Raw genomic sequence first — 24,931 nt, 5'->3', positions numbered from 1 at the left:
CATTGGTTTTGTTCTTCCGTCCATCTTTAATCCAATTCATGTGTTGTTTGCTGACTTTTAATTATTTATATATGTAGATGTTTGTCTCTTCCTGTCTTTCTTCACCCCTTTTTTTCCCCATGTGTTTCTTTTTGGGTTTTTTGGATGGGCTTCAGCTCCCTGCCACCTCCATCTGCACATCATTCATATAGAAGACTAGTAAAGGAAAGCAGTACATTTTCTTTCTGAAAGATTTGAACTCTATGTGAAGAGGGCGTTTGTCAAGCAGTTTGTTGTTCAGGCAGTTCACCCCCCCCCCCCCCCCCCCCCCCCCCCCATGTCTCCTCCATATAGCAGAGTATCACTCAGGTCGAGTATCTGAGGCGTCCATACAAATCATAGGTGTCACTCTCGAGAGCTACGTTGACTTTCCGAGTTGTTTTTGAATTTTACGAAGCAATAATATGACATATTGCACATTTCCGTTTCCGCTGCTTCTCTTGCAGTCAGACCCCGCGAGGATGAGACGGCCCTCGTCGACTTCCTTTGGTTTCAGACTTTCCCTGGAGTTGGAGGACTCTTGAGCTCAGACCCTCCTGCCGCCTGGCACCGAACAGCCCTTTTTCCAGCTCCGACTCAAAGGATTTCACGACTTGAAATCAAGCCTCCTGGTGGGAACGCAGCTCCTCCACAACAAGAACAACAGGTACTCCATTTCATCATGACTTTGAATCAAATCAGAGTGGGAGGCTCCCTCTCTGAGCAAAGTCTTGGCTCACGCTCACTCTTCAGGTTGCATTAGCAGTGCGGAGGAGCGTTAGTCATGCTTTTGTTCGCGGCTGCAATTGATCTGCAGTTTTTTTTTTTCTTCTTCTTTTTTTTCTGTTATTCTGTGTGACAGCTCTGTGCGATTAAACCTATCCGTGCAGCGGGCACATAAGATAAGCTTCCTCATACTTACGCGACCAGGTAATGATACTAATAATCCAGAACAATGTAGCCTGTGACGAACGCCTTCCAAGGATTAGCTAATGAATTTTCACTGGAAGCCGGCGGAGTCACTCGCTCACTCATTTCACACAAGCGATGCCCTCTTCTTCTCGCCTTTTTTTTAGTCAACACTGGCAGAAATCTGCAGATTATGCTGCCAGTTATGTGTCTCAGCAGAAGACAGAGTGTAGAAATACGCAATTTCTGGCATTGCCAATGAGCAGAGAGGTGACTAATATGTGACAAAAGCCATTAGCGTGTTTGCGTGGTGCTTTCTCACAGCCATATCCAGGTATTTAAAATGGTTTTTCACAAAAGCAAATGACACACGGTACAACCGATTCTGCACTTTTGCAGAAAGGAATATGGATCAAACCAGACACACTGACGCAACGCTTCTCAACCGGAGACTCGCTTTGTATTTATATCCTTGCAAAAGTGCTGTGTGGCTCATGACTGTTAGTTAAACTTGTGAAACCATCCGAATGACGTAATGGAGGAACTCTTTTCACTTTACTTTTTGGGTTTAATCATTTGCTACGGCCCAGTCCGTGCTGTGGCACGCTTCTTCTTTACATCAATCTCATTGGGAATCCATTGAGCTCCAACAGTTGGAGAATGAGCCAAATTATTTGGTTAGGACAGAAACGTTTGTAGTGTAATCAGTGAATGATCAAAACAGCTGGATCACATTTATTGGCAGAGTAAAGAAGCTATTGGTTTCACATTCATTACATTTTGTTAAATTTGATGACAAAAAATGACAACAGATGCTGATAGTTGAATAAACACTTGCTGTAGTGTAACTATAACTCATGTGAGTAGTGATTTTATTAAATCACAAAAAACAAAGCAGTGGGGAATAAAGCATTAGGCCTTCAAAAAACATGTGTAACGGAAAAAGGAATACAGGCGAAAAAGAGAGAGTCCTGAAATCTTGAAATGATTGAAATAATCAATTAAACAATTTTCCTTTTTTTATTTTATTAGTTTCTAATGCTTGTGATTGTAAAAAAAAAAAACAACAACAAAAAAAACACCAAAGAAAGCCACTTGATGTGAGACAAATTTTAGTTCATGAACTATTGAAACATTCTTTTAATTACCTAAATTTTAAATAAAATAAAAAAATAACCCACATTAATTTAAACTGTGGAAGCAGCAGAGTCACAACAGCTTATCTCCATGTTAGTAGGTAATACAAGCTGTCTTGTTGCTGCTTCCTCTCTTGTCATTCATTCATTAATGAATGCATCTATGTAGTTCAAAAACAGGTGTTATGGCAATGTCTGCATCCCTGCAGAAGTGGTGTCCCCTCAGGGAGTGCATGCAGTGGAGTGCTGTACTTCAGCTGAACCTAATAAGAGCAGGAGTTATTGCTCCGACGCACACAGTGCTGACACAGTACAACTATGTACTCACTGTTAAGACATCCTAAACCAGTGATACAATTAAATCTGAGTAACTTCACACACTGTAATGTTTGTCCAGCACTTCATACCCACGCGTGCATCCGTCTTCTAGACCGCTTCATGTATTTCAGGGTTGCAGTTCTACGCTGAGGTTGATGACAGCGGATAATGGATGAAGGCCGGTTCCACTCTGGACAGGTCATCAGTCCACCACACGACGACAAACTCAAGAGACGGAGGTCTGGATCGGATTTAAAACCACAACATGACATGAAGTAGACCCACACTGCATATGAAAGATGGTATCTGATATTCTTAGAGTACCTCGTTTCAGGTTTTTATTGATGGTCCAGTTCTCCAGCATCCGCTACAAGAATACCAACACAAGTGAAAAATTATGTAACACCTGCTTGGTGTTATTGGAAAAAAAAGGTATTGTTTCTCATTATTCACTTTAATGGGGTACAAAAATGTGAGTTAATTTTCAGTTGTGATAATAAAAAAAAAAAAAACTTAACTGGCTGAAACAGCCAAAATTAAACTGCTGGTAGCCAAAGAACAAAAGCCTAAAAAAAAAAAAAAAAAAAAGTTTTCTAAAACAGATACAATAACAACAATATCGACAGATGGTTGTCCCAATAAAACATCAGCATTTTACCATTGAAGTTCTGAAATCGTTACGCATCATAATACTTTGCACAAAGTTGATCCTCTTTGTTCTCTTCAGTTTGCAGGCGAAACATGATTTTTTATTTGGGATAAAGTGGCGCTCGGTGTTAAAGACTGTAGACCTGGTCGGTGAGCTTCCACACTCTGGTGCCTGAAGCCGGGAATTCGGAGCTGGAAGCAGGGACCTGGGAGCTGGGAGGTGGGAGGTGGGAGGTGGGAGGGGGCAGTCCCACCACCGGCAGCCTTTAACAGGCCGGGCGGCGCGCGATGGGAGGGCACAGGCGGCGCTCGGTGCTGCGCAGCGGCGGCTGGACACTGCTGCCGGTGACAGCGGCGTCCGGGGTGATAATGAGCGCCTTCAGTAAGTGCTGCGATGGGTGAGGGAGGTTTCCTGTCGGCGCACGGCGGGGGAACACTGAGCTGTTGTGTCCGCGATGGTGGCGCCTCCGCGCGCTCTCCCCGCGGCAATCCGGACGAGGGACGGCGGCAGAGGAGCGACACGGAGGCGTCGAGATCTGCACAATTAGCGGCGTGAGGAGGAGGAGGAGGTGGAGAGATCTGCGACGGAGCGAAGGAGCGGAGTCATGGAGAAGCCGAGCAGGGTCCGGGAGGACATGTCGGCATCGAGAGAGGACAGGCGCAAAGAGAAGAAGCCGAAATCCGCGAGGCTGTTCAGGAAGAAATCCCTGAAGTCTGTGGGGAGCTTCATGAACAGGATCATGAAAACTTTGGGCACTTTCACGCACTTTGGAGACGCGCGGGACGCGGCGGCGGAGGACGACGACGGGGGGTTCGGAAATGGCGCGCCGTGCACCCTGAGCGCCGGCTCGGGGGCCGTCAAGGAGGACGCGCCGGTGGCCAAAAGCGCACCGAGCACGTCGTCGTCTCTGTGCACCGGCAGAGAGAAACTACTTTTCCAGTACGGGGACAAGGTCCCCGGCGTGCTGGGGCTGAAGAACCACGGCAACACCTGCTTCATGAACGCCGTGGTGCAGTGTCTGAGCAACACCGACCTGCTGGCGGAGTACCTGGGCTTGGAGCGCTACAGGATGGACCTGAGTGTCCCCGCGGTCGACGGCACGCTGCGGGGCGACGACACGCGTCTGGCCCGGGGGGAGGTCACCACGCAGCTGGCCTCGCTGGTCAGGGCTCTGTGGACGCTGGAGTACATCCCGCAGCTGTCCGTGGACTTTAAGGTATCCAAAAGCGCAAGCAACAGCAGGTGCAGGTGTTGCAGATTGCGCACCATGCGGAGGATGTGTCACATGGCACGTTTAAATATTCACATGCATAACCCGGATTGGACTAAATTAGGTTTAAATGCACTGTGCATTAATGTTCTGCAAATTCTCACTGTTAATTGTGAATATTAGGCCAAACATTTTTTGGACATTTCCCAATTCATTGATACCTGGTTGCCACAGAACAGCAGGAAATGCATGAAATGATACCTGAATAAGTATCATATACATAGGAGCTTGTATTTATTGCATATTTTACCTTTAGTCAATTGCATGTCCACTTAATCATCCAGTGATTCAATGTTAAAAAGCTCAAAATAGGTCAAAAGTTGAAGACAGTGTCATGACTAAGCAGAACATGTTCTCCTGGGACTTGGTAGTTTTATAGAGTCACCAATAATAGAAATCCAACTTTGTTTGTCCATTCGAATGTCTGCGGACTCGCCATTGTTAATGTGTATTGTGTATTGTAGTGTATTGTCCTCAGTGCAGGTGTGTGTTGTTTCATTACAAAAACAACCAACAGCACCCTCTAATGGTTTGGTGTGCTAACTGCATAGTTTTCAGCGTTGCTGCCAATTTTATTTTAACTGACATCACCATGTAAACATGAAAATTTTATGAAACAAAAATACTGCGTTTTCACTTGAAATGTGGAAACGGGCTCTTTGTGAAACCACAAAAGTTGATACGGACATCAAAAGTGGGATCTTGATCCGTGTTCTAAATCAGTTTGGACACGATATAACTTACAATGATGGAATTATAAAAGCTAAAAGCAGGTCAAGCAATATATTAAAAGCATTTGTAAAGCTATAAATCTACACCGACGAGCTCTGTGCCATTTTGCACTATCGCGAAATAGAAAATTATAATCGAGCAATAGGACTAATTATTTCGTACCTGGTGACTGCGGGTGCAGAAGGGAAGTGAGAATAATGCGTGCGCTTGAGACTTACAAGTTTGTAGCTATTTTTTGAAACGTCCACACAGAACACATTCATACAAACTCTTACGTTTCCCACTTTAAATACTCTCAGGAATAACGCCGAACACACACATTTGGAATGCAAAAATGCTTGTTTTATCCCGACGCATATTACTTTCAATTAATGTATTTTGAAATAATATAGTTTAGTTTATTTCAAGGTGATGCTTTATTTGTTTTGATATATTTTTTCAAAAGTGGGGGCATCCAGCCATCCTGCTCCCTCCTGTAATCACTCCCACTGTACACTGGCAAAGCCTTGATAAAAAGGTCAGGGCGGCCTCACAGTTATTACCCGAGCACCTACTTTTGCATTATTAGCCTCCTGCTACCTTAAGTGCAGAGTCGTCAAACATAATCACATGTTATTCACACATCGTGCCATAAACACAGCGCTGAGTAGCCAGAATGTCCCGTTCGGATAAAACGGGGGTGTTGCAAGCCTTGCGTCATTTGATATAATAGCACGGCACCCGTCCGCCTCCCACGGGCAACAACAAGTATCCAGCGCTCGGCCCGTCTGACTCCAGTGTTTTCCTGCCGGGCGATAATGAGGCATGCTGCTTCGCGTCACAGCGGCTATGAGGCCACGGGGTCAACGGGTACCTGCACTGATCTCACTCCGCTGGCGTCATCCTCTGATGAGCCGCTGTGTGTGGTGACTCACAGAGAGTCAAGTGTCCAGCTTTGTCCTCGTCGCCGTCGCAGGATTTAAATGCGCTGCGGTGCAAACCGTGGGCCTGGCTCACCGCTGGATCGTATGAAATAGGTGGCGTTTACAGTTTGCGGGTGGCTCACGGGGCGCGATCGTCTCGGGGCATGTTTACACGACAAGGTGTTCAGGTGAGAACGGGACGCTTTCGTTGTGTTTTGGGTGTCCGTTTACAGCGCGGCCGTTCCCCTGACACGATCGGCTTTTCTGCCGTTTCTGTGTAAACGGATTTCAAAACGTTGCAGTGTAGACGCAAAATGTAAAACTACGCCGCTCCACGTCATGCCGGTGCAAACAAGAATATTGAAATTATGTTTTTTTTTTCTTATGTCAGACCCTGTTTACGCAACAACAATCTGATGGCGTCTGTTTATTTGCGTGGCGTGATTTGATGGAGCACAAAAGGAAAAGGCCATATCGGAGATGCTTGTTCACAATATCAAAGTTGGAGGTACAGTTAAGAAAAGATCTGCGGATAAAAGCCAATGGGAGATAGACGAGGAAAAGCCTCCCACCACATGAACAGGACTGGACCCGATACCACTGTTGCACCAGTTTTTTTTATTTTAATGTGCTTTTCGCAGCTCAAGTCCTTATGTTGGTACAAGAAAGAGCGACTTCCTGCTTCCCTGAGGAGGGGGCTGGATGGAGCCCACCCCCCAGGCGATCCACGCTGATGGCAGGAGTGAGCGGGGGTGCAACTGTTCTTTATTCGCCTACAGCTTCTCCCTCTGAGCCGGAGTTCAGGGCAAGAAGTAGATAATATGGAGCAGCGAAGAGTGACACAATAGATCTATTCTTGGAAATGCTAATTACTCGTGTAAAAATGACTGCTGGAATAGCTTGACCCCTGCTGCAAAAAGGCACTTTCATGATTTATTTTTTTTTGTCACACTTGACTGCGTGAGGCAGAAACTACCTGCGAAGCAAAGGAAGCGCTTTCGTCTCAGTGCAGCCAGATATTTGTTACTGATGCAGGGAGTCGGTTTCAACGTGGATTAGCTTGTTGTTCCTCGAGTTTTCTCTCCATCTGTTGTCCCCTGTCATCCAGGGTTGGTGCTGCCAACGAGTCTCCCGCGCTTTCTTTTCCCTCTTATCTTACTGGAGTCCAATATCACCAGTGTGTTGCATAACGATCGGAGGGAGCGCCGTGCAAACGGCTTGCCAAGAGTACAGGAGGGATTCAAAACACCCCCCCCCCCCCCCCCCCCTTTTTTTTTTTTTTTTTTGAAAAGATGTTTCCTGTGTTGAAGCGCGTGCACACGCAAACCCACGGCTGTGGTTTGTGACCATAGGAGGTCCAGGGTTCGTGCAGCTCCGGCCTCCTGAAATTGCCTGTTGAGTAATACCACAGCTGCCTGCAGGGAGGCATTATAAAATGATCAGATTGCTCCGAGGCTCAGGTCTGAGAGGCTAAATTGGCTCCCAGTTGCAGGAAACGCCAGACAGCACAGACCACTTACACGCAATCCTCCAAAAAGGATGGGTCTTTGTTTAACTGGCTCTATTAATCTGCTGGTTTTCTGGGTTGATTGTTAGTCTTCGCAGGCCTCCGGAAGTTCAGCTAAAGCGAGGCAGATTAAAAGGACTACCTGTCTTCACATCGCATGAATTTTGATGAGAGCTGAGGAAAAAACTGCAGATGTTAAAAGGGATTCCTCTTTCTTTTTTTTTTTTGTCCCGATGCATTCGCAACTGTGCAGGGGTCGTCTCCCTCGTCGTATCAAACGTTCCACAGAGTTAATGAATAAGCCGCCGTCTGCTCGGCTCCGGGGAGAACGAACAACAAAGTCCCGCCGAGCGTCTGGATCCCTGCCACATTCCAGCACCACCTGGCTTATAGGACAATACAGGTGGAGGAGGGAGGCGGCTCTGTAGACGCTCGCGAGAGATGAAGTAACCCTGGGCGACTTTGTGTTGTTTTGCCATCGTCGCTGCGTCCTGGCCTGACCTCTCACTCTCTCTGGGACTTTTGCATGAAAGGTTGATTTTCCTCAACCTGGGAGCAGATGTGTGCTTTTGATCCGGACCGCTCTTGTTGGACCCCCCCCCCCCCACCCCCACCACCACCCACACCCTCGGCAGGGTGGTGTGTTTGTGCGGAGGGGCCTGGACGGGGGACGGAGCCTGAAACTCAAACAGTTACTCAACATCGAATTTGCTGGTTTCCATAACATGAGAGGCCTGGGAACCAAGAGGGGAGTGGACTGGAATGTCATCCTCCCTCCAGCGCCGACTCACTGCTGGGATGACGGCGGTTCGCTCACAGGGCCCGTGTTCCACATTCACCATCAGTGTGTTGACAATTATTTATGTGGCTCGGTGGAGAAAGTCACATGACTTGTCATTGTTGTACTGGCAGTGGTGGGGATTGGCCAGAAAGTTCTTGGTGTGTTCAGTAGCACTTGATCACTTTCTTTTCTTTCTTTTTTTTTTGACCCAGTAAGAATTCAATCAGTTTTGGAGTGGTATATATAAAACTGTGTACATTGGTGAGGCCTGAACTCTTGAAAATGATGATGATGCTTATTGCATCACTCCTGATATTAAACTTTGAGCTGGTGGCTGCTTTTACAATTGCCGATAATTAAGTGTTTGGTAAAATGCACATGAAAACACAGTATATTAGTATTCATAGATCTTCTACACTAGTAGACCAGCCATCCATCCATCCATCCATTCAAAGACACCATTTTTACCAACTGGACTCTTTTTTTTCTTACTACTATATTTTTGTCATTTGTGCTGAATTTTGTTTCGAGGCTCAGACCAGTTATTCTGCCCGTGGACACGAACGCACCAGCCTTGTTTTTGAGCTGCACACGGAGCTGGACGGTTTTTCCTCTTCGGCTTGGAGGACACAGGTTTTACGACCCCTTTTTTTCCCTTCCCCGGAGTTCATCTGGAATTGAGCAGACACCCATACATCTTGTTTATTCCTGCTTTGCTCCTTTGCAGTGCTTTATAGCTTCAGGAGCCAGTGCTGGTTTTCGGGAAGCCTTTGTCTTGTTGCAACTAATTACATTTATGCTTTTGTTGTTTGCATTTTACACAGTATCCACACTTCCCTGGATGTTTACTTGTAAGTAAGCATCCGATTAATCTTGCAGGTAGCCATGAAATGCAATGAAAACCTGAAAGTAAATAACCCAAGTGGTTAAAAATGATCAGCAAAAGGTTGAATTTTTAGTGCCAAAATGATGACGGCCTCATTTATTCTTCAGCTGGATGGTTATACACATTAGCAGGGACCAGCGCCCATTATGCCACAGACGGCAATAAAAAAAAAAATCTCCTGGCCTTTTCCAACCTTCAATTATATCACTGAGACAATTGGCACCTTCAAAGGGCTGATGGTAATGACTGTTATTGCTTTGCTCTAATGACTAACTACACAAAGGTTTTAGGTTGGTACGGGGTCATGGTGCAGTTTATATCAAAGAGTTTCGACGAAACAACGCCGAATGTTTCCAAAATCACTGACTTTTTTTTTTTTTTTTCTTTTAAAGCTGCTGCTTCAGATCTCGCCTCGCTTGTAAGACGAGGTGCGGCAAAATCAGGCCGCCGAGGAAATTCACACGTTTTCGGGTCGTAAACGCTTCGTTTGAAACGCGGGTTTAAAAAACCTGAGACTCTCCACATTCGGAGGTGTGCCATCTGTGGCTGCAAAAAAGAAAAGCGAACGGTAAATATGTGCTGCAAACAAACAGCTTACAAATGTCTGCCTGGCTCTTGGTTTGTCATGCTGCTACACACACACACACACACACACACACACACACGCACACCGAGCTGTCCAGCTATATGAGCCCGAGCATTTCCACTCGTGTGAACTTTCTACTTGCTCTGACGAAACTTATCTCGCGAGTTATCGTAAGAATCCGGCGTTTGATGACAGCGCTCATCACTTTCTGACGTTCTGGAGATCTACGAGGCGACGGGAAGCTTCACTTTCAAGATGAGATCAGAGGACGAGATTAGAGAACCTTATCACTGCCGAGGCTCCACCAGCAGCTCTTCTGCATCGAGGAGTTTTTAATGTTCACTTTTTTTTGCTCTTGTCTGCGTCTGAGAAACGTCTTTTGAAGCGGCGGCTCTTCCCCTGCATGCAATTAGTTGTTGCTCTGGTCGTACTGAACGTCTGTCTTTGGATGTTTTAAAGGGAAAATTTGCTCAAGTGTAATTTTTGAAAGGTCTGCTCTGGCCCGTGTTGGGTTGGAAAAAAAGCTTCACACTGGGAAAAACCTCCACCAATCAGCCGTCACATAAACACTTGGCTTATATTGTTAAGACCGTGGTCTCGCCGCGAAATATCCTTCACCTGTGGAGGGATGGGCTCCATCAGACCTCAGAAGGTGGTTTGTTGTATCTGGCACCGTGACGTTAGCAGGAGATCCTTTAATAACATGCTGGGGCCTCGATGGGACTACATGCGTCAGTGAGCCATAGCTGCACATTATCCTTTTCGCTCCGTCTTATTACACCTCTTTTAAGACACGCTGGCAACTGCAAACAACCGACAAGAGCTGGAGTTTTGAATATACAATTTGCTGTCTTCTGTGCATTACCGTTTGGCCCATTTGAGGCTCAACCTGATCCACTTTGCACATTTTCCTGCTCCAGACATTCCTTTGACGAAAGTAGATCGATTATTCACTGGAACGAAAACATGATGTCCACGAAACACATTGTGACTCTTTGATTTCGTTACCGACCGTGATTTTTGAGTTGCTCGATTACGTCGGGAGAGTGAAAAGTCGAGGCCACGTCTTATTTGACGTCTGGAAGCCCGTCAGCAATAATTAGGTCCACGCTTCGCTCGAGGAGACTTGAGCACTTAGTTCAGTTTAACCTCCCTCCTTTATGCAAGTCGCACTCGCTTGTATGGCTGCAAATCGTTGACAAAATCTCTGAGCGAGAGACAAAAAAAAGGTCTTTGAGACGTAATCCCCAATCATTTACGTTTCCACGGCTACAACTGGCCAATCGCAAGAGGCGAGGACTTTAACCAGCTGTATCAGGGAACAGAGTGACGACTGAGTCTCACTGCCAAATGCAGAAAGTACCATTTAAAAAAAAAAAAACTAAACAAGAAATGTAGTTTCTTGAGCGGAATTTAACAGTAATTAACACTTTTTAGACAAAAGCCTTTTTTTGTGTGTGTGTGTTTTTTTCTTTTCAAATTAAAACTCTGAATTGAGTCTGCTCTAATGGAGCAAATTTGCAATTCTAGGACTCGTCTGATCTGCGTTGTGTGGAGACGGCCACGTTAAAGCTGCTCATTCACACTCAAAACCAGTGAACAGGCAGTGAGATTTACGAAGAAAGCGACCGCTATTTTGATTAATTTCAAATTACAAACGTTTAATAAAATGATCCCTCTTGTAATATTATCTTTGGAAAAAAAAAAAAAGACAAGACCTTGGGAATTTTACTTGTTTCTCATCACAGCATGAACAGAAAAATCAGCAGCTCAGCCAATCGCGATTAAAGACGAACAACACTTTCATGTTTTTTTTTTTGTTCTATTTCTATTTCCAGACTATAGTGTCCAAGTATGGGTCTCAGTTCCGGGGCAATTCCCAGCACGATGCCCTGGAGTTCCTCCTGTGGCTGCTGGACTGCGTCCATGAAGACGTCATCCTGGCCTCCCACAATAACAACAACAGGATCAAAGCTCCGGGAAAGGTAAGACCGACCAATCGGATCGATTTCAATCTGATGCCGAAGCAATTTAACTGAGAATAACACCGCGAGCCACATTAAGTACAAAACGACAGTTTTTAAGTGAGCCTCGTGTGTGTTTTTAGACCTGACCTGTAGTCCTTGACCAGAAACCCTCCACAGAATTGTGGACTCGGACATGTTAGTGGACCAAGATGCTCCATTCTAGGAGGTGATTCGTCACCAAGTCGAGAAGAAGAAGAGTGGAAGAAACGCACATTAGGGCAGGAATGTTTTATTGCTCCGGGTGATTTTGTTTATAGTGCTCACACACATTTGGGTTTAAAAATATCAATATTTTAGTATCTTTGGGCACGTTACTGATGATCAGTATGAAGTTTCAATATCTACATTTTTTTTTTTTTATCCAGCTCTGTTACTCATCCCACAAGAAAATAAACAGGCTTTTCAATGGTACGGACAGTTTTTTAAAATAGGAACCCAATCTAGCAAGCACTACTTCCTTTTTTGTGCCTTTTAAATCTTCATGTCTGCTCTGGAGTCGGAGGCAGGAAAAGCACTTTAGACGAGTTGCACTGTGGACGTTGCAGTTTGCACCGAACCCAGCAGGCTGCCAGGGCATCATTAATTTGAAATAAACGGATCATACCGCATGCTTAATTGACGCATTACTAATGCATGACTCATTACGATTAAATACATGATTTAATGTATAATGCATGCTGAACTCTTACGGCTTGATGCATCGTGAAGCCACCGGCAGGTTATGCGATTACACGAGCATCATACACTGGATGTTAATTCATAGTCAGGACCGTTTTAAGACGAGTTGTCGCCGCATAAACTGTGCATTAACGGCATAATTCACGTCAGCTGAGATTATTCATCGCATGTCGCACACAGCTAGCATAAGATCCGTGGCTGTACGTGTTGGTTCACGTCTCAGAGTTTGTGTTTGTGTTTGTGTGCTATTAAGCCGTCAAGTTTAACCTTCCCGTGCAGGGACTGTCCAGAAACGCGGCGCCGATTCCACCGGCAGCCTTCGGCACAGTTTGGCTCCTCAGAAGCCTCGAGTTCTGTCCCGCAGAGCCGTTTTCAAGCCACTCGCAACCAGTGTGGCAGTCTGCGGCGTGCAGCCTCCCTCCGTGTCTAATGCATTGCCCGTGGACAAGGAGAGTGCAAGTGTGGCGATCTGGCGTTTGATTTCCTCTCGGCGCGTCGCCTCCTCGAGGTGCGCCTGCGGGCGCCGGCGCGTCCTGATCCTCCTCCGCCGAAACTTTGAACTGCTCGCTGCTGCGAGCCGCTAAAGCGGAGTTCACATGTATTATTAAAAACTAGTTTTCACTTTTTGAAATAGACATCCTTCTTTTTTTTTTAAATAGTGTTATTGGGTTGATAAGCGATGCATGTGAACGCCGCTTCGCCCGCCGCTGGTGAGTCATTGCAAACGGATCCACTCAAAACACGCCGCCCTTCTTGTTTCCCGCTGCAGTGATTTATCCCGATGCCTCTTCGTCGTGGATTAAGATTGCGAGGTTTCAGACGTGCCCTTCCCTGTGAGCTCTGTGGGGCTGACCTACGGCCCCGTCTCCTATTGACTGCTGTCCTCAATTAAAAAGGGAGAAAGGGATTGTTTTTGCAAAGTGCTCCGTCAGCTCCGCATATCATTACACAGCAAAGGTCGTGTTTGAAGATTTTGGCTTGTCTTGCGAAAGCAAGTGTTACTCCTATTTTCTTTTTTTTTGGGCTTCGCAGATTCCACAGTTGCTGCACGGCAATTGGACTCGTATTGAGTTTGCATGTTCATCCTGTGCTCATATGGGGTTTCTAAAGCTCGTGCGTTTTAAGACAACAGGTTAAGAATTAATTTGAATTAAATTTTCAGAACTAATTGCAGCTATTAAATCAATTACTACCGGAGCTCAAGTTTCCAACATGATGCTTCTAAAAGATGAATTACGGTCGAAACAAACATTTTGTGTCGCCTGATTTTAAATATAAAATAAAATATCCTCCTTGCTTGCAACAATATCTGGTACCAGTAACTTATGATGCCCATATAAAACAAACAAATCTCTGTAATGGACCCATGTCACTGTCATCACCTTAGTCATGCTGCATGTTTGTTTCACCAGTTTCCTTCTTCCTTTCCCTTAATTTGCACTTGTTCACACTATTTATTTATTATTAATCTCATTCAGACAGAATTCTCTTCCTTTATATTCTGTCTTTTTGCTCTGCCACTTTACAAATAAACCTTTGACAATAAACTAAAGACACAGGTCCCGTTAAAGTGAGATGATCAGTGAGATTGATCCAATCCATACGGCCTTTTCCAAGGTCACAGGGGTCAGAAGCTGGTATCGGCGACCCAAAGGGAACATGTAAGCTCCATTTAGTAAAACCCATAAGACCAACTGTATTTCAAATCAACTGACATGAATACATAAACATAAAGGGAAAATGCAGAGTAAGGCACAAGAATTCACTTTTATCGCTGAGTATTCAGAATTTTGATAGAAAAACACTTGTTGGGCGCAGACGTACTTTGACTAAGTTTGACATGTCTCTTGCACTCCAGATTATTTTAATCTCAGTGACTTGCAACTGTGTGAACGTGGACGTCGGTTTACCTTTATATCTCCCGTGTGTGGCCAGTCAAAGTTTGACTTCTCCGGCTCGTCCTGTCTGATGCGACGACGCAGTGTTTCCCTCTCCCGCGTCAGCGAAGCTTCCCTTTAATTCAGGATGAAAGCGAAGGGCGAGGTGAGGGTGGAGGGGGTGGAGGGGGTGGAGGGGTGGACGGGGGGGGAGAGAGAGATGTGACGATGAAGGTCTGGAGCGTATCTTTGAGTGCACTTGGGTGTGCAGAGGACATGACAGGAGGCCGGGACTGGAGAGCTGCTGATAAGGTCTGTCATGATTCTGCGGCGCCCCCGGGGGGAAAATGTCGCCACACCTCGTTAACACCGAGAGGAGCCGCTGAAGTGTGGACGGACGCAAAGAAATGTTGAGAGTGTTGTGAACTCTGCTGTACGATGGAGTTTGCATTACAGTCACTACACTGTTTACTGCTGTGTACGTCCTTCTGGGATTCCTGTGAAACTCAACACGGATGTTTCTGCTTCCTTCATGGCGAGATGGTGGCGCCATCTTGGGTGATCTTTAATAAAAAAAAATTCCCATCTATTTTAAGATTATCTGATGACCATGTGCGCCCCTGAACATGCAGGATGGTGGGAAGTGAGATGAGGCAATAGTCTTACATTGCCCACTGGTTCAGTTCTCCATTTTTCAGTCTTTGGTTGCTGTAAGACAAGAAACCCCAATGTGTGATTGTCATTGTACATAAGAAAAAAAAAAAACACACACACTACGTGAGTCAATTCACAACTTATTTGGAAGGCGACATATGCTACGTTTCATTAACTACAGAAGTAAATTAGATTTTACGTGGCTTTGAAAGTCCTATAGCACAAATATAAAGGCTTGAAATAATCCAACTATACAGATAAATAAATAAATATTGTAAAGGTAAAGCAAAGTTTCACACGAGTCCAGATTCTTCTGGGAGTCTGTGTCTATACTAGTAGTATTTTTTATTTTAAAATAACACCGTTAGGTCGTTGTGGTGATGAGCTGTGGGCGGGCAGATTACAGTGTCTCTGGGTAAATAATGTCTCATTAGTGTGACCGTGGCTGCGTTTAACAGAACGAACGCCCCACATGTGTCACAAGATTTAGCCCCTGTCGTCCAAGAAGCAATGCAGATAACTTTATAAATGTACAGTGTATTAAAATTTGCCATGTTTAAATTCTGAACTTTTAAATGAACAAGATTTTTGACAGATTATTAAACCATTTCTCTTCTTTACTTCTCCTAAAAGCTTCTTTTATATCTAATCATTCGATAACTTTTCCTGCTGGAACATCCACAGATTTGAAAATGGGAATTGGAAAATGAATGTTGTTTTCCAGAAAGCTCCTCTGAGCCCATTAAACCTTGCATGCCGGCTCCCTCGGGGGTCATGTGGAGCGTAACATGTTTTTCCCCACTATTACCTGAATATGGGCCGCAGGACAACGCTGACCTTCGCATGACCCTGCATCTGAACGCCACCGGTGGCGACGCACTGGGGGGGGCTCCGCACTGCAGCTTCACTGTTAACATTGCTGCTTATAAACTCTCACTGAAGAGGATTATGGAACAGTGACTTTAAAAAAAAGCACGCCGGTAAAGAAATCCACAATATTTCACATCTTGCAATGTAACTCTGTTGATAAGGTGACTGTACTGATCTCAACATTAATAACAAAGGTGACGAGTTCCAGGCAGTCAAAATCTGGAGCAGACCTTTACGGGAAACACTGAGATCCAGAACAAGCCCTCCTCTTATGAATCTCGTTAAAGGAGGGTTTTTAAATGCTGCAGGCTGTTTACGCTTCTTTTGCATGCTGTGATTTAAATGGAGCGCTGAGAACCCACAAGCGCACAAAAAAAAGTGGAATTGGATGTGTTGTCGGATGAATGCATTTATTAAAGTTCTCAAAAAGTATTCTAACAAATAAAATCAGAATTTGGTTGAAAACATGAAAAACTAAATGTTAAAGTCGCGGGGAGCCAGGAGGTGAATTGTATGCGTGTATTTAATTTAATTTAAAGACTGGTTTTGGGTGGACGATCCTGTAGTTTTTAATCCGTCATTGTTGAATAAAAAACGATCTTCCAAAAGCGACACATTAACTGTGAAGAAACACGCGTGATTGTTTCAGAGATGATGAGCGCGCTGACGCAGCATGTGCTGTACCTCATCTGTCAACAGATTATAGCAATACGCCGCTGGAGGTAAAGCTTGTGTTATCAGCCTTTTCCGATTAGTCTATTTCCCTGTGGGGAATTGAGCGTCATCCGATGGGACTGTGAAACCCTCCGACGTGCTTAATGAGTGATCATTACGGGGGGAAAAAATTTAGGCGCTGCCATCCAATATGCAGCGTACGAGTCGATATCTCTCCGCTCGGCGGCCACGGTCCAGAGCAGAAGATCTCCGGCTGACGCTCGTCTCTCATGTCCTGCTATCAGCCGGGGCCGGGCTTTCTGCAGACATCAAGGTTGTCGTGGATTTCACTTTTTATCTGCGAGGAAACACGCGGTCCGAGAGACACTCGCCGACGAAAGGGAAAAATAACTCTCGCCACTTAATCTCGCCGTGAATCACGGTTTACCCCTCGCCTTATCTGCTGCCCCCGTCCCGTCACGGGCGCTCACGTCCTGCAACCTCCGGAGGAATGTACAGTAAGGCTGTGGTATGCAGGCCGATATCGCTTGGCCCTCCCACAAACCGGCTTTGTGACGGGGGCACGGTGGGGCCTCGCCGAGGGGGGGGGGAGCAACAGAGGGCCAGTCTGTGAACTCGCCTTTCCTTCCGAAACTTTAAAAAGCGCCCGCCGCTCGGGGATCAACTTTGGTCCGGGATTTAAGTGTTTTCTTGTTATCTGCCGTGCGCTTCACCTTCAGTGTTAATCTCCTCCGCGGCCGGACTGACGGAGCCTCGGCGGAGTCGTCCGGGGTCACGGCCAGTTTACCGCTTTACCAGTCGCTGCACGTTCCCTTTTCACCGCCTGCGAGCTCCTTCCTGCTGATCCAGGAGCCTGTCGGGCTGCGCTAATTGTTTCTGAACATGTGTTGTTAGCTACCGTTTCACACCGGCATGCCAGAGAGGATGAGGGAACCCCTCCTCCCCTCCCCTCTCCTCCCCCAACCCACTATTTCCCATCATCATCAACACGCCTCTAAAGCTGACTTTGGCTTTCGCGAAACGCCGGGTGTGAGGCTGGTTTTTTCGTAGCCGAAGCCTAAAGTGTTTTGTATCGGTGATGGAAGGCGACACTCTGCGCCGCGCGATCAGACCCGCGCTGCATGCTAACATTTACCGTTCGCCTCTCCATGGCTTTGACTCGTGCGCTGCACATTCTCCCGAGGCCTGCTGATCGTTTATCACTCAGGAAACACAGAGTGACGCTCTCTCTCTCGCCCTCTCTCACCCTCTCTCTCTCTCTCGCCCTCTCTCTCTCTCTCTGCTTCATGAATGCAGCCCTTTGTGAGTGCCAGGAAGAAAGAGACACTTGTTGTGCAGAGCAGCAGAGGTGAGGCGGCGTTCGCTGCAGTAGCGCTGCGCCGGGACGAGGCGGCGGTAAGCAGGAGTGACAGAATGAGAGACGGGGGGGAAGTTGTGAAGAGGGGAAAACTGCTTTGATTCTGCGTGACAAAAAAAAAGGGGTGGAGGTCTTCGGTTAGAGGCGAGATGTAGACGTTTACCAACAGTGACGGGGCGAACGAAGGCGACGCTTTTTTTGCACAAAAGGCACTTCTGCACGTGGCGGTTTTTACCTTGTTGGCAGTGATAATTTAAATAAAGCTCAACATGCGCCATCTGATATCGGGTGGGCCGGATCAGCAAAAATATTAATATAAAAGCATTTTACTACATGATCTTTTAATGACGCCTCCAAGAGCAAACTACACTGAAATGTCCATAAATCACATCCTCCTTTTGACACTTGTACTTTTATTACGTTTTTCGCTTCTAAAAATGCCGAAAATCAGATTTAGCAGTGCCTGTATGCACTTTTTATACTTCCCAGGCTCATCCTGCCATCTTGTTTTGATTTTCTGGTCGGCCAGTTTCTTGTCCGAGAGCCATCTATTTGACTCCCATTATTTAGGATGCGTTCACCAGTTCAGAAAAATAGCTTTTTTTTTGAGAGTCTCCTTTTCTGTCGTTTGAATATGAGTGCAGTGAACTGGCACATGGTTCAAATGGGATGCGATTAATCCAATTTTGGAACCATTTTCAAAAAGTTGCGTTTCAATGGTTCTGTCCACCGTTGTCGTGTAAACAGACCCCAAATCCTTTACAACCAAACAACCACGAGACACCACAACACGCATTTTACTTCATTTACACAAACCTTCTGTCTCTGTGTTTTCCTCATCAAGTCAACCAGTGGTTTTAACAACAACAGCAGCAATTATTTACTCAGTGTTTACTCAAGAATGTTGTTATTGTTACTGTTACTCGTGTTACTAAACCCCATATCGATCCATAAACATGACTGTCCCACAATGAGATCCTGTTTTCTGATACAACTAAAATTTCTTCACGCCGACGGCAAAGTGCACACATTTCAAGCCACCCGTCGTCACAAGCATTACTCTCCAGAGCAATGCAGCCCGACGCCTCTGTCTCTGCAAGTATTAGGTTTAGTTATTCGGTGGTTCAACAGCGATCTGCTGGAGCAGCAATGTGCCCACTCATACCTCAGCTTGAAAACAACAAGGTGAAATGCATGTGTGTAGGAGTCCAAACGGGGCTGGTCGGAGTCACTGCGGCTATTCTGAAGGATCGCACTGAAAAAACAAAAAACAAAAACCATGTTCTTGTGTGGTGAAAGTCTTGCACCTCATCCCTCTTCATCACACTGGTGGTCCACTGACCACATATACCCCCCTATGTATAATCCTGTCTTACTGAATTTATCACATACACACTGAATTTAGACACTCATTCTAACAGTGTACCTCTGAATCCAGAACAGAGCGGGGGTCTGTGTGTGTGGCCACCGCTCTGGTTAAAGCTGGACGCGAATTGTCTCTGTTGTGATTCTTGTGTGTTGTTTCTGCTGCGTGCGTGTTTCCCTTTCACTCTGCCTTTGGTTCGATCCGCCCCGACAAGCTCGAATAGCTTCCTGTGGCTCGGAACCACCCAGCTGGAAAAGCAGCTTGGAGGGCAGGGTGCGAGCGCGAGCACTTCGTGTTTCAGGTTCTCCGTCACCTCCGACCCAGAATCGGCGTCGATAGAAATATCTACTGGATGTCTGCTTATTGGTCTGAACTCAATTCACTGTCATTTGAGCGCACGTTACATCTGTACAGTCACTGATGGCAAGTACGCAATGCAGTTCTCTGTGTAATCGTGCAACGTATTCACTTTATTAAATTATTTTTGTCCCGTCAACTTATATCATCTGAGACCACTAGGTGGCGTGTTTGAACAATAGCACAAGCTACATGTTGGCAAAGAGGCAAACGGCAACATTTGAGTAAAATATATAAAATATGCAGCAGGAAACAGAAACGGTAGAAAGGGTTTGGAGTATCAGAGAAACCTGTGAGGAACTTTAGTAGATCAAGACGTCTATAAAGACGGATAACCAAGACGGCTCATTGTGCGCGAAAAACAAAAACATCCGGAGCTGAAGGAGCAAATTCGCATTCGGTTCTTCAACAGCAGCAGATTGACGAGGGTCATGGACGATGCGCTTACATCTGAGACCGAACAAAATCGGACTTTGGCCCCGTTTATATGACGACATTTTAAGTGAAAACGCAACCGAAATGAAAATGCAAAAATGTTGCAGGGGTTTGCGGCTGGAAAAAAGATCATCACATGTCTCTAAAGATGCCGGTAATTATTCTCAATCATAAAAAGTAGGTGTCTGGAATCGCTATATGACTGTAATTTACTTCTCTATCACCATCAGTGTGCCTCTTTTCGTCCTGCAGGTTGCATTTCAGGTCATGTTAAGTTCGCCCCCTTAAAATGAGACTGGTATTCGCGTTTCCTCACCGTTGGCGCCGAGACGCAATTCCAGCTCCGACCGGTCCAGACGACTCGACGCGTCGCCGGTGGTTTAAGTAGCGGTTAAAACGACACTGCTGCGCTCGGCCCGGATAAATGTTTGCTCGTTAAGTTGTGTCGAGCTTGTGAATAAAAAAAAAAATGGAAGCGTGCTTAACGTTTGTATTTTGTGCGACTTGGAGCTCCCAGAGGGACGACGGGGGGTCGAATCGCTTTGAAAGTAAAACATTCACAAGTTAAAAGTTTGAATCGGCGGCACGCAAAGTGTCGCCCGAACTCTCGCGGATTTGTCTTGAAACACACGCTGCGTCTCAGACCGGAGAATGAAAAGCTTCGTCTTGCTTTCTGGAGAAATCCGGCTCGATTGAAGAGAGACGGGTTCTCTCCGTTTGATGGGGGAGAAAAAAACAAAATTCACTCGCACACAAATAATTTCCAATCCCGCTGTGTCTGATTGGCGTGCGGCGCCGAGCACAACAGTTTAAATGAATCAAATTCACTGAGTGGAGATCAATTGTCTGAAACAACAGGCTGACTGGGAGGATTTAAACAGTGGTTGATAGAAATAATTTAGGCCGGGAGGCGTGCCCGTCACAGCAAGTCTCCCTTGTTAATGCGCTATCGCTGAGAGAATCCAGTCTGGCTGGAAAGATGAATTGATTTATTTATTGAAAAAGCAATAATTATCAATCTGGCCCAAGAAACGCCAATTTAAAGAGTCAGATGCGCTGAACTCTGTGCGTCTGCCGTAATAGTCCTCCTAATTAGCGCGGTGTATATTTATTGCCGCCCGGCAGAAGTATCAGAAGCCGCGGTTTGTCTCCGCCGACGTCTGGAGTCATTTTATCCTCGTCTGTGTCGCCGGAGTCATCAGCCGCAGCCGCCGAGGCAGAAGGGTAATAATAAAGCTCATCAGCTCAGGAGGTCGACCTGCCTTCATTAGAATTAATTTCTCCCCCATCCTCTCCTGCTGCTCTCTTAAAATGTGGAGTAAATCACCTGAGAAGCTCCAGAAAGGAGAAAGAGACGGTGTCCGTGTTTGAATTCTAGATTAAAATCTCTATTGATGGTGAAAGAAGTAATTCTACACATGAGGTGATTATTTCTCACAATCGAATCTTAGGAACTGTTGATAAATTAATCCTTTAAATGTTTAAAGCATAACGTAGTTTTGAACGTATAATATTACTTAGTAGTTCCGAGCGATATATCTCTATATAAGTAATAAATACATATGTAAATACTGTATTAGGTCATCATAAGGACACGTTAAAATGTGTGAAAGCATAATTAAAAAAGTTGACGAATGCACAAATAAAATATCAGAGCAAATGTGAAGGACATATTTAAACTTTATACTGTGTCCGCACCTCTGTGTCCTAGAAGTAGGATGGGTTAAAAACAAAATAAAATGATCCAAGGGGATTAACATGGTAAGTTAGTTAGTGAGTTAGCAAGTTCAAATGTATCAGCTAGTAAGCAATAATATATAAAGGTACCTTGGAATTTGAATATGTATATATTTAAAACACACCTCAGTGTACAATCATACTTACAGTACTTATATGGAAATATATTCCTATGTGAATGCACTGAGTACAAAGAACATAGATCAAATATATTGATATGCACGTGCAAATATATTCAAACATGTCTGACGATGGTTAAATATATGTGTATAACATGTATACTCTTATTGTAACTATTAACATGTATATTATGTACACTTCTATAAATACAGATACACAAATGTCATTGGGTTCAATTTCAACTGTATCCAGTGTCAAATACAACACAGTCACTTCAGGGCACTTTTATAAAGGAAAAAAACACAAATTCCACATGAGCAATAATAAGTGGAAAGTATATCAGCAAACATATTGTAATTTGCCCATAAATATGAAGAGCATATAACAAATGATATCAATAATCCCGGCTGGGTTGATCTTTGTGTGGAGTTTGCATGTCCAGGTTTCCTCCAGTTCGTCTTTTCTCTCAAAGGCCCACAATCGTGCATTCGAGGTTAATTGGAGCCTTTCAGGGAGAAACAGTTGGACCGAAGAAAGGCATTTAAACTCTGAGAGAAATACAACCAGAGGTGATAAAAGTTTATTCGTGGGAGAGACGAGCTGCTGGAAAAGGAACGGCGAAGGAGGCAACCAAACTCCTGATTCTTCTTGAAATGATCAGCTGTCCCTTTAAATAAATCTCCCTTGCAGTTTGAGTCGGCGTCGCTTTATTGGCGAGTCGCTCTGAGGTCAGATGGTTCGTGCGGCGGGCAGAGAGTTTTCGCCGAAGTTATTCAGTCAGTCACAGTCTGCACTCAGCACATGGCCTGCTTTTTCAAATATCACACAAGAAAAGAAAAAGAAAACCCCAGCAGTTTACTCTTCCTCGGTGTGGCTGTTGGGTTCTCTGCGCCACGCCGTCACTCCGACAGAGTTTTGAGGCCACGGGAACAGAAGCTCCCTGCTGACCGGCTCCTCGCCGTCTCCATCCGACGCGTCATATTTTCCGTCTCTGTCATTCCTCTTTTTTGAAAGCTCTTTCCTTTCCGTCTGGTTCGGATGGAATTCATTTTGATGAATTATGATGAATCGGCTGAAGCCCACAGTTTGAAAGAGTCTATTTATATCAGCTGACATTTGAGTTTTGTATTTTATCCTCAATTTTTATTTGATTTTACCCTTTATTGACTCAAAATATTGACTCATAAGTCTTTAAGATCTTCAACACTATATTATTGTTAAAGGAAATTTTAAGACCTGGTTTTTTTTTGTTTGTTTTTTTAATGGTTGACTTTTTGGAGTCAGTTCTGGGGGGAAAACAACTATATTTTATTTATATGTTCTGAAAGTATGTTGGAAAGTGTAAAATGAACCAAATGAGATTGTATTTCAAAATCTATCCTTAAAAACATCTCAAAATAGGCTAAAAGTTTGACTGGATGTCATCAAAAATCTTTAACAATCCTGTCGTCTCATTATAATCACTGTCCTGAAAAAAACGTTTGTTTTACGATTAAAGTGATGTGTTCTGTAATCGTTATTAAAAACACTATTCTGAAGAAAAACTACAAAGCTGAGAAGCCTGAAGTCTGAGTACAATCCATTAAAAACATTTCTTTTTTTTTTAAGTGATTTTATTTTTTTTTTAAGTCTTCTTTTTTCATAGTCCTGTTCAGATCACCTAAATCCAGGTGTAATTTAAATTCCAACATCCTATCTTAAACATTCCGGTGTTTAACTTCAATGGGTTAAAAGAGTCGGGGCCGAGTTTAGAGAATCCACGCGTGTTTGGCTCGTCTAATAAAAGTCTTTTAAAATGTAAATAAAGCAAACTGGCGAGCGAAACTCGCCTGTTTACCGCCGATCTAATCAACCCATGAAAGCCTCCGATTCGAAGCCCATTCAAGCGGTTGTCATCAACTCCAGTCGGTGTGTTTACATGGATTTCAGCCTCTATTTAGCCGTGATACACGGTCGTCTGCTCAATACTTACTACAGCTCTGCATCGGAACCTGAACTCTTATGGTAGTTTAGAAATCTCGACTTTCACTTCATAGTCAAAAAATGAGGCCTTTTTTTGTTTTTTTAGCTTTCAGTGGGTTTAGTCGTAATAAAAACCAACATCATGCAGTGGTTACCAGAATAGCATCACCTCACGACGGTTGGTCTTCGGTGCGTCCGAACTGGAGCAGACTGACGCCACGACACTGTAAAGCTGAAGAGCTACAACTCCAGTTCGAGTCTGTGCATCAATGTCTGGGCACTTAGCGGGTCCATACAAATGCACCCCCCCCCCCCCCCCCCCCCCCCGGGGGAATAATGGGCTGGAGAGGGGGGGGGGGGGGTCAGAGAGAGGGAGAGAAAAGCTTCCAGCATCGGTATTATCGGGACTATTTATAGAGGGGTAGCCACGCGACAGCGGCTCGGAGGAGACTGTCCATTATTTATCAACGTGTGTCAGCTGAGTGCGCGTCTTTCTCAATAGCTCTCCTTGCTCTCGCCTCATCTGCATCCGAATACGTCGTACGACAGGCGCACGCGGTGGTTTTTTTTCGGGAATCCTCTTGCAAGGCGGCCGCCGCACCGTTTGGCGTCTGCTCCCGTCACCCCCGTCTCCCCCCGTCACCCCCGTCACCCCCGTCTCCCCCGTCACCCCCCCGTCACCGCAGGGATTCCGGCGTCCTTTGGAGCTCGTTCTCGATCACTTCCCTGTAGTGCCCTGTCCAACGGCAGCACATGTCCATCCCTGTGTGTTTCCACGGCTTGTTTAAATTATTCACATCGGGGCCATTACTGAGAACAGCCCCCCCCCCCCCCCCCCCCCCCCCACACCTCCCCTCCTCCCCTTTACGATCTACCTCCCCTCCACGTCCCTGAAAACCCATCAGGATGAGACAGGTGGTCTGTGAGGAAGGCGACGGCGGTGATTTGGGAATGTGTGTGTGTGTGTGCACATTTCCTGGATTTTTACCCACACCGGACAGCCCGAGTTCCTTTATAGTGGATCTCGCCACAGAAATCACTCCCAGCAACATTTTTTGGGGTGAATAATTGAAAGCCTCCCCGATGGGCCGGAGTGCACCGTTAATCTGAGCGATCTCAGAC

General features: G+C 45.3%; 1 protein-coding gene across 1 annotated transcript in view; it reads left to right on the top strand.

Moving 5' to 3' along the window:
- The first annotated feature begins 3,444 nt into the window (after positions 1-3,444).
- Positions 3,445-24,931, top strand: part of usp43b (ubiquitin specific peptidase 43b) — a 66,627-nt gene continuing 45,140 nt past the window's right edge. Inside the window, 2 exon segments of the mRNA XM_080511542.1 lie at positions 3,445-4,246; positions 11,533-11,679. Coding sequence (XP_080367668.1) covers positions 3,635-4,246; positions 11,533-11,679 — 759 coding nt within the window. The 5' untranslated portion in view covers positions 3,445-3,634.

The sequence above is a fragment of the Blennius ocellaris genome (assembly GCF_963422515.1).
Source record: "Blennius ocellaris genome assembly, chromosome: 16".
Classification (NCBI taxonomy): domain Eukaryota; kingdom Metazoa; phylum Chordata; class Actinopteri; order Blenniiformes; family Blenniidae; genus Blennius; species Blennius ocellaris.
This window is presented reverse-complemented; position numbering and strand designations above follow the sequence as displayed.